This window comes from Mobula hypostoma, chromosome 9 (genome assembly GCF_963921235.1).
Source record: "Mobula hypostoma chromosome 9, sMobHyp1.1, whole genome shotgun sequence".
Classification (NCBI taxonomy): Eukaryota; Metazoa; Chordata; class Chondrichthyes; order Myliobatiformes; family Myliobatidae; genus Mobula; species Mobula hypostoma.
Window position 1 is genome coordinate 110,191,958 of NC_086105.1, and position 13,953 is coordinate 110,205,910.

General features: G+C 39.2%; 1 protein-coding gene across 2 annotated transcripts in view; it reads right to left on the bottom strand.

Moving 5' to 3' along the window:
• Positions 1-12,736, bottom strand: part of narfl (nuclear prelamin A recognition factor-like) — a 52,124-nt gene extending 39,388 nt beyond the window's left edge. The window contains exons 1-3 of one of the 2 annotated variants that reach the window (XM_063058886.1): positions 12,625-12,736; positions 1,277-1,372; positions 753-896 (exon numbers count right to left, since the gene is read on the bottom strand). In XM_063058886.1, the coding sequence (XP_062914956.1) occupies positions 753-896; positions 1,277-1,372; positions 12,625-12,690 (306 nt within the window). In that variant the 5' untranslated portion in view covers positions 12,691-12,736. Of the gene's footprint in view, positions 1-752; positions 897-1,276; positions 1,373-1,944; positions 2,097-12,624 lie in introns of those variants that run through there. The other variant, XM_063058887.1, reaches the window with a different exon arrangement.
• Between the last annotated feature and the right edge of the window lie 1,217 nt (positions 12,737-13,953).

Below are 13,953 nucleotides of genomic sequence, written 5' to 3' on the forward strand. Positions count from 1 at the left end.
CTTCCATTTCCAACATATCTGCGATGAATGTAACAAAAACTAAATTGCGGATTAGACCAGACATAAGGAACCGCATTCGAGTATCGCTGTCCCCCATCACCACTCGATAGGACCGTCTTGTTGCAGGAAAGCAAACCCAGGGCTCCCACTGATTCAGCGATATTGGTGCGTTGCAATGATTTTATAAGTTCATACAGGGAAAATATGCGCTGTGTTTAATATCCAAACGTTACTTAAAATGTTATGATTTAATATTTAAGAATAAATTGGATAGATACATGGATGGGAGGTGTATGGAGGGATATGGTCCGTGTGCAGGTCAGTGGGACTAGGCAGAAAATGGTTTGGCACAGCCAAGAAGGGCCAAAAGGCCTGTTTCTGTGCTGTAGTTTCTATGGTTTCTATGGAATGTTATTGTTAATTAAGTTTCAAGAAAATCCCAAGGCATTCTATACATAGATCAAAACCAAGAGGACAACAAGGGCGCAGGTAGGACTGCTCAAGGATAAGTGAAGGAACATGCACCTGGAGGCTGAAGTTACGGATGAGGTACAACATGATTTCCTAGATGTTACCTTCGCTACATTTTCACATTTATTTTTGATTAATTTACAACTTTATCCAATCCTCATTTTGAAATATTTAGATTTTGTAGTGAGATTTTAGATATATCATCCAACAAGCATCATATGCATTCATTTTTAATGACCAGACAGAAATATTATCCTTAATCTGTCACAATAAAATCTTACTTTGTTTTGATTCAGAACTTTATAAAGTTCATCCTGGCTTTGCTGAGTGATTAGCACACTTTCTGCTGATGTAATGCAACCACTGCAGGCTAGGCAGTCATTCAGGGTTATTTTTGCTTTTTCAAGCTTCTGGACACCTCCATCCTGAAAAAAAAGTAAATTAGGGAAAAGAACAGACACTGAAAGGAAACAGTTAAAATGAAGAAAAACAGCTATCTCATTATCTGCATTTTTATGTGGACAATTGCAAATTTCCTCTCAAGAGGATTCTTTCTGAAGAAAAGCACAAGATTCAATATAAACTTAGTAATGTGAAATGGGAAGAAAGCCGTTTGCTTTAATATAAATTGCTTTTTGCTTTACCAAAGTAATAATCGTTTCAACTTTGGTTCAAATGTTACTTTCTGCATTTGCTTAATATCAATTTTAATTGTGAAGCAGAAAAAGGAAGACTAAATTCAAAATTCCACTCAACTGAAACATGTGCAGCCCAACTAAACCCAAGAGAAACTTATAAGTGTTACCTGATTCAGTTGAGTATAACTGCCATCGTTTTCGATTCGGATTATACCAGAGGATTTCCCTTGCTTCTTTTCAACTTTAACCGGCTTCACACATTCCTACAAAAGCAAAGTTTAAAGCTTATAAATTGGCATCCCTCTTCAAAGATATTTAAAGCAAACTAAAATTGATTACCTGGGTATATTAAATTCAAGATTGGACTCTCAGAAATAAAGCCGATTACAGCATGTGCAGGAACTATAAAACACACAATAATAAAAGGTGGTCAAGGCTGGGAGGGGACATGCAACATATACATGTGTGCAAAGGGACTATTGGTAACTCATTTTCTATAAACAGCAGCTTAGTTTCCTATCAAGAAAAAAAACTATTTTAATTGCTGAAATGGCAGTGAGACTGCTTCACAATGGTAAGGTTAGTAATTTGGAGTAGTCTCCCTCACCCATAGAGAAATACTCATTCAGGCTAGGAGTAATTTAGAAACTAAAAGTTATTAAGTAATGATCAGCATGATCACATTACATCCAAATTAAGAAAAACAAACATAATATCTCAAAGAATGTTGGATGCATTCTTGAGAGCCATAAATTAACTTTCTCTCAACTATTAAATAATGCTACTTCTGATAGAAAGCATTCCTTTATGAATTAGCTATATAACATGATCTCACCCTACTGAGGCAGTTGGCACACTTCTCCAGTTTCATGATCAGCAGGTAACTATTCAGAATAAAAAGACTGCTCTGTTAGGTGGACAAAGCCAGTACAAGAATCAGCCATTTAGCTGTTCTTGCCCGTTCGGTGCTACTATCTGTCTTGCAAACCTGCTTTGAAGTGTTCAACTGGATAAGAGTAGTGATCAGCCCAGGGGGCGTGGTGAGTGGAAATGTGTACAAACAGAGCAAGATATCACCCACCCTTCCTTGTTTTAAACTTCATTGCAAAAGCAGCACACAGACCCTTCTGTTTAGCATAGGCTGTATAACACATAAACATAAATAAATAATGGAGGAAGTAAAGGGAGCTCAGGTCATAGCTAAACACTAATTAACACGGAACAACTAACCAAACATATAGTTCGGGTGTATATCTGCACAAAAGAATATTAATAAAATCAAATATACTCAAGAAGTTATCTTCTTCTTCTTCATGTGCCTTGCGCATTACACGCTTGGGCGATCATGGCTTTCCACATCGAACGATCCCACGCAGTGTCAATGGTATCTCGCACATTTAGATCCGTTAGTTCTTTCAGTGTCCATAGATTTTCTTCTCTGCCTTCCTCTTCCGCGTTTCCCAGGCATACGGGCTTGTAATGTAAGGCATTCTATTTCTCCCTTTCTGATGACATGGCCCAGGAATTTAAGTTTCCTCTCATTTAATGTTCTCATTAAAGATCTTTTTGTATGGGCACGTTGGAGTACTGTTTCATTAGTTACCCTATCTCTATATGATATTTTCAGCATTCTTCTAAGAAACCACATTTCTGTTGCTTCTAAGTTTCTTTGGAGTTCTGGCGTTATAGTCCATGTTTTGGAAGCATACAGCAAGATTGACCAGATGTAACATTTCAGTAGCCTAAGCCTTCTTGTTATAGAAATGTGTCTGTTGGTGAAGATGGGTTTCATTTTTTGGAAGTTGGTTTTGCAATGGCAATTCTTCTTTTTATTTCTACTTTACTTCTAGCATCTTGTGATATAAAGCTACTAAGGTAATTAAAGATGGTCTTTTGTTCAATCTCTTGGTTACTGACGTACAATTGGCAGTTGGGAGTATCCTGCTGTTTTGATATTACCATACTTTTGTTTTTTTTGACAGTTGACGGTTAGACCAAAATCTGCACTAGTTTGTACTACTTTGTCTAGGAGGATTTGTAGGTCTTCTACAGCACTTGCTATTAGGGTGGTATCGTCTGCATATCTTATATTGTTGATGTTAACACCTCTAATTTTTATCCCATCTAGGCCTTCTATTTCTCTGAGAATCATTTCACTATAGATATTAAATAATTCCGGTGAGGCGACGCATCCCTGTCTAACTCCTCTTTGAATTTTAGTCCAACTGCTTATATTACCATCAATTTCTACCACCGCCGTTTGGTTCCAATATAAATTTTGAAGCAGTTGTTGGTCCCTTCCGTCTATGTTTAGTTTAGTAAGAATTTGAAATAATTTTCATGTTGCACTTTGTCGAATGCTTTAGTGAAATCAATAAAACAAAAAAGACATCATTTTGATATTCAATTGCCCTTCTGAAAGCATTAGAGTATGAAAATTGTGTTCCTAGTTCCTCTATCCTCAATAAACCCATATTGCAGTTTAGGAGTTTCTGGCCTTAACTTGCTTTTAATTTGACTCACAACAATTCTCAACAAAATCTTTATTATGTGACTCATAAGACTGACTGTTCTATAATTTTCACAGTCAATAGTTGCAGGAATTTTGGCACAGTTATAAATACTGATTTCAAGAGATCGTCAGGCAATACACCAGAATCGTATATGCCATTAAACAGTTCAAAAAGATTATCTATACGCGAATCTTCTAGGGCTTGTATCATTTCCACTGAAATTTCATCAGGTCCAGTGGCTTTACCATGTTTCATGCTTTTCATTGCTTTAGTTATTTCTTCTTTGGTAATAGGTGGGCCAGAATTAGGGTGTTTAATATCTGGGGGTTCCCCTCTATTATCCTCTATATACTGAATCCATCTCTCACATACTTTATCTGGATCTGTTATAACAAACCAAAATTTAACAGTGTGGCTAAGTAATGAATATAACCTCCATTCCCAAAAGTAATCACGTCTGGATAATATTCCTTGCAGATAGCCTGCAACAAAATGAAATATTGCAGCCACAGCACAGCAGTGTGGCACCAAATTGTGTGGAGAAGATGAAAAGTGAACGAGGTCTGCCAGGATCCAGAGAGCCAAAACTATCAGGCAGATTCTGGTTCATTTTCCTAAGACTTTTTAGGTAACTTCCACCTATTTTCTTGCTGTGCACCAGAATTTCAAAATGTTTGCACTAAGTTAGTGGAATAAATGCTGACACTATTATCACTGTTTAGATTTACCAACACTATATTAAAAAACAGACCTCTTTTTCCTGAATTTTTATGGCACTTCTGAATTTGCTCTCAAAACTTCATAGACCCATTTCTAGAGAAATAAAAAAAAACTTCTAAATTTTAGTCCTGCACCATACACTTTGAATTTTATTAGACTGAAATATTGAAAATCAAAAATAGAATAAATTGCAACTTCATGGTTCTGGTTCCTCAGTTGCTTCTGCTGACTGTGTTCTGTGTTACAGGAAATTGCCAATGGCAAAATTAATGGAAATTTCAGCTCCCACTATTCTCTTCTCAAGCTGCCCTTTAGGACTGAAATGACTTGCTTCCACTCTATCTCTATGGATTCTGAGATAGCTGATAAGGCCAACGCAGGACATACTGACTCTGCCACATCAACATCAGTATACTATTTACCCCCTTCAACAAGAAAATGTGTCCTCAAATATTCTTCAGCATATTTAAAAAAATTATACTAATGGATATTTATAAAATTTACCTTTACACTTGTATTGTAGTAAACAGAGATTGTATTAATACTTGTGAATCTCTTCAGTGTTTTGGTGTCCTGACTTATGAAGTTAATGTTTTCAAAAGGTAGAGATGAATATTTCCCACAAGGCCATGAGTTTTCTGCAGCATTTGAGGTCTTGATCTTCAAATACATTTTCCTCATTAGCCTCCTCGTAACCAACTATTTACTCTCTTCAGCACTGAAATACGTGTATTCAAATATTCTTTTGCAGTTTATATATTATACAAAATAATATTTATAAAGCTTACCCTTAGGTCATGTTGTAGCAAGTAGATGCTGCGATAATATTTGTGATTACTGTATTCAGTGGTGTGTTAGTATGTTGAGAATGACAAATTTTATGACATATCTTTTTGCTGAAAAGTGGTTCAGCAAATGATGGGAAGTAGTCACCAAGGACTTTGCTGTGGATTTTAATTGTTCTGTGAATGTTAATTGTAAGGTTCACTCTGTCATACAACAGCATGAAGATATGTATACAGTGCATGTATGTATATAACCTAAAACAAGGCAAGGAGGAATGAGAAGATGACTACTGTGACTATAGTGGTGTAGGACCAGCAGGTTATTGAATGCTACTCTTATAATACCCTAACACTCAGCATCGGAATGTATTTTCCAGTCAGCTTAAGGGAGTAGGAAAAATATATACAGTACATTCTTATATGCAGCTTCAAACCTACCCACATTCCTGACCCGAAACGTAGCACAAAGTCTGTGCCCTGGGCCTGGCCACGTATCCAGTTAACACTCTGAACCCCCATGGCTCACATTCTGCACTAAAGTATGAGCCAAATGACAAAGCATCAGAATTTTTGAACAATCAGATGACATTAACGACTTAAGTTTTACTGTGTGCTTATTGGTATAAACTATATACGGAGGACACATCTATAATTAAATATAGGATTTGCATTGTATAATATGTCAACATTGCACAACTAAAAGTGTAAAGATGCACGAGAGGTTTATGTCTTAACTTTTCCACAATAATAGGTATTTGGGAATGCAGTTAGACCCCACATAGCACCAATTTATTACAGCGGTTATTCATTGTTATATTGAAATTTTTTTAAATTATTAAAATCATTCTAAACAGCACTTAAAACTTCTCAAGAGCAGCCGCTGTTACAGTAAACATTCAATCAGCCAGTAAGAATGCCTTACATATGTTGTGAGCCACTCACAGCCGATCACTTATTTGTTCACGCTCTGCCTCCCCCACGTGTGTAAACATTCCTGCTCCCTCGCCAATTTATTCTATTTTTTTTTACCCATAATGTCTGGAAAATGGCCTGCAACTTCTAGTGAGGGTAGTACATCTAAGATAACTAGGAAAAGCATTAGCATGGATGTGAAGTTGCAAGTGACACGGCTTTTGGAAGCTGCTGAGCACCAGGTTGATGTTGGCACCTACTTGAAATTGGCTACATCGACGATCAGAGCAATCATAAAAAGATGCAGAGAAGATAAAAAGCTTCTGCAACAATGACCTCAAAGTTATCATCAACAGGTGACTCGTGCAAGGACCCATTTCCTTGAAAAAATGGAAAGTAGACTAAATATATGGATGACCAAACACAACATAACATGCCCCTAAGCCAGCTGATAATAATAGAAATAATGGAAAAGGCAAGAAGATGGTATGTCGGTAACATTCACAGCCAGCAGAGTTTGGTTTAATAGAATTAAACAGCACAGTAACCTCCAGAGCAAATGAATGTCTGGTGAAGTAGCCAGTGCAGACAACAGGAGCCGTAATAATAAAGAGCTTCCTGGGTGAATCTGAGGACACAAACTAAGAAGAGGAAACACCAGCAAGAAACCTCACCACAAAATTCCCCACACTAGCATCTAAATGATCACACAAATCATGGACCAGTTCATCGATAATGACCCTGACTGGGAGTGAAGCAATAAGGCAAAGAGAGGTGTTCTCGACATGATTTCCTGCTACCAGGAACTGCTTCATGAGAGGAAACTTAGAAAGGCAGTCAAATCTCGACTCCTACATGAAGAAGAAGCCAAAGTCAGAGGAGGACCCACAGCCTGGTCCCTCTAAAATGTAACCACCACCTGCTTCCCTCCACTGCTGCTGTTCCACTGTTGTACAAGTTAGGCCTATTTGTGTGTTTATTATCCCACAAATTACTGTGTATATATAAAATATCATATATCTCGAGTTTGATTTTTTTTTATCAGGCACACATGTCCATTTATGTAATGTTATAATTACACCGTATATCACTGATTTACATAGCACCCAACCTCCGAGGAACGCATCTTCAGCGGTAAGCGGGGTCTGAGTGTATATTACGTAATATAATAATGATTATATAAAAATATCAGCAAACGACAGTGCAACTTCAATCCATTACGGGATTTTCATTAAAAATATCAAAATGTGATTAAAGGAATACAGTGGATTTAGGTTACTTGGGACACATGGGGACCAGTACATTTTGGCCCAATTAAGCAAATGCCCCAATTAGCCAAAGTTTCATGGAAATAGTTAAAAGGCATAACAAAGACAAACTACTATTTAACTGTAAAATGAATTATGTATTTAAATGAAATACATAGCAAATTAGAACACTGCCAATTGTACTGCAATGCTATAAAAACTGTTTATTAGTTCCCAATAGTTACTGATGGAGGAATTTATCCAGTGTATGCTGCCATATTCTTCTGATTGACTGTAAATGAACAAACTCAGTGCAGATAATGGACTACCTTCATACAATGCTTTCAACGACTGCATCCTCCAAATCTTCATTTTCATTGTAACATTCAAGATGACTGTTGCTACCTTCAAATTCAACTTGAAGTAGTGAAATCATTTCATTTTTTCCTGATATTTCTGGCATCTCCAAGACTAAATGCTTGAAACCGCAGTGGATAAAACAGTTCTGAATCATCAACTATTAGTGAAAAAAATCACTGCTTTTGAACACAACCACATGCAACTGATGCTATTTTAAAAACTGTTCACTCTAAGCACGGCCACGCAAGTGCACACAACTGATACTAGTTGCTGCTGACACGTGATTGCTCTGCCAGATTCAGCTCAAATTGCATCATCAAGTTCACTGATGATACTACAGTGGTTAGGCTCATCAGCAACAATGAGTCGGCACAGATAGAGGGGGTAGAGAGGCTTGTCAAGTAATGCAAGAATAACAACCCGAGTCTCAATGTGAACAATAGAGAAGGCACAGGTCAACGACTCTCCACTGCACATCAATGGCTCTGCTGTGAAGAGAGTAAAGAGCATTAATTCTTTGGTGTGCACAAAATGCACAATCTAACCTGGACCCACAACACCTCTTCACTAGTCAAGAAGGCACAGCAGGGTCTACACTATTGGGCATAGCTCAAATACCATCTATAAATTTGCTGACAATATAACCGTTGTTGGTAGAATCTCTGATGGTGATGAGATGTCGTACAGGAGTGAGATATGCCAACTAGTGGAGTGGTGCCACAGCAACAACCTGGCACTCAACGTCAGTAAGACGAAAGAGCTGATTGTGGACTTCAGGAAGGGTAAGACGAAGGAACACATACCAATCCTGATAGAGGGATCAGAAGTGAAGAGAGTGAGCAGCTTCAAGTTCCTGGGTGTCAAGATCTCTGAGGATCTAACCTGGTCCCAACATATCAACGTAGTTATAAAGAAGGCAAGACAGTGGCTATGCTTCATTAGGACTTTGAAGAGATTTGGCATGTCAACAAATACACTCAGAAACTTCTATAGAAGTACCATGGAGAGCATTCTGACAGGCTGCATCACTGTCTAGTATGGGGGGGGGGGGGCTACTGCACAGGACCAAAAGAAGCTGCAGAGGGTTGTAAATCTAGTCAGCTCCATCTTGGGTAGTAGCCTGCAAAGTACCCAGGACATCTTCAGGGAGCGGTGTCTCAGAAAGGCAGCATTCTTTATTATGGACCTCCAGCACCCAGGGTATGCCCTTTTCTCACTGTTACCGTCAGGTAGGAGGTACAGAAGCCTGAAGGCACACACTCAGTGATTCAGGAACAGCTTCTTCCCCTCTGCCATCAGATACCTAAATGGATATTGAACCCTTGGACACTACTTCACCTTTTTAATATACAGTATTTCTGTTTTTTGCATGTTTTTTAATCCATTCAATATACGTAGACTGTAATTGATTTACTTATTATTATTTTTATTCTTTTTTTTCTCTCTTCTATATTATGTATTGCATTGAACTGCACCTGTTAAGTTAACAAGTTTCACGTCACATGCCGGTGATAATAAACCTGAATCTGATTCTGACTTTTTGAGCAGAATGAGACATCCAATAGGTCCTGCCCCCATTTTATCAACTTTCTATAGGAGCACCATCAAGAACGTCCTGTCTGACTGCGTCATTGTGTGGTATGAAAGCTGCACGACTACAGACCATAAGAGCCTACAGAACACAACAAAAACCATTCAGAGGATCATTGGGGTCTCGCTCCCCCATATTAGTGACATTTACCAGAAGCACTGCAGGCAAATGGCTCAAAGCATTACTGAGGATCCCCACACCCATCCCACAATCTCTTTGACTCACTACTGTCAGGACGTGGTACTGAAGCATCGGGACTAGGACAGCCAGACTGGATAACAGCTTCTTCCCTCAGGATCTGAAACTAAGGAACACCATGCTACCACTGAGGCCTCATCACTAGGACAGCCAGCTGTTTACTGTTTACCTGTGCTGTGCACTATGCATTTTGAATTATATTTTATTAGCTTTTTTATAGTATATTTTGGTTTATGTGATGTTTGTAATATATGTTGTGTGGCTGCAGCGTGGACTGGATGAACATTATTTTGTTTGGTTGTATATACGTACAGCCAGATAATATTGAACTTGAACTTGAAATGCCTTCTTTACCGTATGCTGCACTGTTTTCTATAGTCTGATTACTTACTAACAATACTCCAACGGCTTTGAAATACATGCCTGTCTACCATCAGGAAGGAAGTACAAGAGCATCAGGACTAGGACTGCCAGACTGGGTAACAGCTTCTTTCCCCCAGACTATGAAGCTAATGAATACCCTGCCACCACCAAGCTCTCATCACTACGACAGCCAGCTGTTTACTGTTTATTTGTGCTGTGCCCCTCACATACACTTCGAGTTACATTTTATTAATTCACGGTGGAAATATTTTGTTTTATGTGCTGTGTGTGATATGTGTATTGTGGGTGAACCATGGTCCGGAGGAATGTTGTTTCACTTGGTTGTATACAAGTACAATCAGATTACATTAAACTTGAATTTAGATAGAAACAGTTCAGCAACAGTCTCCTGTCTCAATTAAGCAGCACAGTGTCCCAAATAAATGAAGGGAATCCCAGCTATTTTCTTAATTAATTTTTGTTCTTTAAGTGTTGTCCAAAATAAGCGGCTGCCTCGATTAATTGATGGCCCAATTAACTGTAATCCACTGTGTAATATGTGAACAGGAAGTTTATATATCATGCTTAAAATCTATTAATAGTAATTAGAACCTTCTACACCTAAAGTTCAGTTAGTTAAGGGTGTGACAAAATGTGGTACAGACTTTAGCATAGCTGATAACTGCCTGTTAGGAAATTTTAAAACCCTAAAATCCACACCCCTTAAGCAATGATTTTTATTTTAAGAAAACAATGTTGCATACTTGATTTTAAACAATTTTACAACAATTTTTAGGGGATCCTGATTCAGCACTAGTAGTACAACATAGCATGAAGTTTATACACACTTAAAAAAGGTGTAATCAATTTTTTTGCCATTAACACTTTTAGAACTTCCCAAATTTTAAAGAACAGATACTGGAAACCACTTTAAATGCATCCAATTGTTGTAACATGGCCTTCCTTTTTTTCAGCATAAACAATGAAGAAAAAATGAACCATCAAGAGAAGAACTGAATGCACAAAGTTTGTGTTATCTTAATTTCAATGCTGAAGGACGCATTTACAGTAGTGTTAGAAAGTTTGTGAACCCTGTAGAATTTTTGCTATTTCTGCATAAATAAGACCTAACATGTGATCAGATCTTCACACAAGTCCTAAACCTAGATAAAGAGAACCAAATAAAATAAATAACACAAAATACATTATACTTGTTCATTTATTTATTGAGAAAAATGATCCAATATTACATGTATTTGTTGGAAAAAGTATGTGAATCTTTGCTTTCAGTAACTGCTAGGAACTCCTTGGACAGCAACTTCAACCAAGCTTTTCTGGTATCCGTTGAACAGTCCCGAACATCGGCTTGGATGAATTTTAGTCCATTCCTCCTTAGAAAACTGCTTCAACTCTGGGATGTTGATGGGCTTCATTGCATGAACTGCTTGCTTCAGGTCCTTCCACAACATTCCTATAGGATTAAGTTCAGGACTTTGACTCAACCATTCCAAAATATGAATTTTCTTCATTTTAAGAATCGGATCATTTTCTTGCATTGTCCAACTTCTATTAAGCTTCAGCTAACAGACTGCTACCCTGACATTCTTCCTGTAAAATGTCTTGATACAATTTTGAATTCAACAATCGCAAGCTGTCCGGGCCCTGAGGGAGCAAAGCAGCCCCAAACCGTGATGCTCCTTCCACCATGCTTCACAGTGGTGTTGCTGTGCAGTACCCTTTTCCCTCCAAACATAGCAATGCGTATTGCTGCCAAAACTTTCAAGTTTTTTCTCATCTGTCCACAGAACACTGTCCCAGAAGTGTTGTGGATCATCCCGGTGGTATTTTGCCACCCTAAGCCATGCAGCAATGGGTTTTCGGAGCGCAGTAGTTTCCTCCATGGTGTCCTTCCACGAACGCCATTCAGTGTTTTCCTTACAGTGGAGACATGAACAGAGCCTTTAACAAGTTCTAGCGATTTCTGCAGGTCTTTTGTTGTCACCCTTGGGTGCTTTTTCACCTCCTGCAGCGTTGCACGTTGTGCTCTTTGTGTGATCTTTGCAGGAGACCTCTCCTAGGGAGAACAGCAACAATACTGAATTTCATACATTTGTAAATGATTTCTCTTACTGTGGACTGATGAACACTCAAGTCTTCAGAAATGCTTTTGTAGCCTTTTCCAGCTTTATGCATCTCTACAATTCTCCTAAGGTCCTCTGAAAGTTGTTTTGATCAAGGCATGATGCAGATAAACAGATCTGATTTATGTGAAGATCTGCTCACATTTTAGGCCATATTTATGCAGAAACAAAGAAAATTCTACAGGGTTCACAAACTTTGTAGCACCACTGTAGTTAACTTAGGAAGTACATAATCAGTAACAAGAGATACCCTAATGTCATAAATTGTTTAAATAATTAAGAAGATGATTTTTAGAAAAAAAATTATCATATATTCCTGAGGAAATTCCATTAGGTAAAGTTCAAAACAATTAAATTATTTGAAATACTTTACTACTGAACTTCCTCACATAATTTTCATCATTTTGACGCAGGGTGGAAAACAAACACTAATTGAAACGAATAATTCTATTGTGGTAACTGGAAAATAAAGTACTTCTCTTTACAACTGTGTAAGGAAGACCATTCGGTCTATCAGAGTTCAGAAGGACTCTACTCTCTCCTCGCTATATCGCTCAATTACTCCAGCTTTCTTCTGTGTCAATTACTAATTTTATCAACAGAGGAAGGTCGAACACGGCCGATTTACAAACTTCGAACAGCACCCTTTTAAACCGCGGTTCTGTCGGTGCCAGTGCAGCCCTACCTGAGACGGGGTGATAAAATCATTCAAATCGGTCAGCTGCAATACCCCACTGAACTGCGACACCATTTTACTGTTGACGACAGCATCGTAAACATGCTGCCGTTAAGCGGGCGGTGAATTCCCACATACGGCAGTGAGGCAAACGATCGGGGCGGAGCTGGCGCGACCTGCCTTCACTACTGGGCGGGGCTAAGGGTTGAATGAAGTTTCGTGGCGCTTTGACTTTCCCTAAAACCGCAAAATTGAGTTTGGGTTTGTGATCCAAATTTCATCTCACCGCCTTTGCCAAAGCGTTAGTGTCCTCGCCGCAGCTCAGCCAGAATCCTGCTGCTTCGTGAAGACTAAACAGAGGGCCCCCTGGCAAAAGTACATTCCTTGAGAAAGTATTCAGCCCCCGACCCTTTGTCATAGCTGAATATTACAATCAGGTATTTTGACCAGTTCAACCGAGAAATTTTACTTGTGAATCACATCAACACATGCTAAATGCTGGAGGAGCTCAGCAGGTCAGTCAGCATCTATGGAAAAGGGTAAACTGTTAATGTTTCGGCCGAGACTCTGCATCAGGATGAGAAAAAAATTAAAGTTACAGCAAGAAGGTGGGGGGAGGTGAGGTGATGTGCAGGTAATGAGATAAGGTGAGAGAGGGAAACAGGAATAGAAATGGTTCATTACCCCACCACCAAGTCCATTTTTCCTTCCTCCCACTTCCCTCAGGGATCACTCCCTACTCGACTCCCTTGCCCATTCTTCCCTTGCCACTGTTCTCCCTCCTGGTACTTATCCTTGCAAGCAGAACAAGTGCCATACCTGCCCCTACACCTCCTCCCCCACTACCAAACAGCCCTTCCAGGTGAGGCAACACTTCACCTGTGGGTCTGTTGGAGTCATCTACTGGATCCAGTGGTCCCAGTGTGACCTCCTGTATATTGGCGAGACCCAATGTAGATTGGGAGACTGCTTCACCGAGCACCTATGCCAGAAAAAGCATGATCTCCCGGTGGACACCCACTTCAATTCTACTTCCCTTTCCCATTCCCATTCCGACATGTCAGTCCATCACTGCTTCTACTGCCATGATGAGGCCACGCTCAGGTTGGAGGAGCAACACCTTATATTCTGTCTGGGCAGCCTCCAACGTGATGCATGAACACTGATTTCTCTAACTTACGGTAATGCACCGCTCCCCCTTCACCATTCCCATTCCCATTTCCCTCTCTTGCCTCATCTCCTTACTTGTCCATCACCTCCCTCTGATGTTCCTCCCCCTTCCCTTTCTTCCATGGTCTTCTGTCCTCTTCTCAGATTACCCCTTCTCCAGCCCTTTAT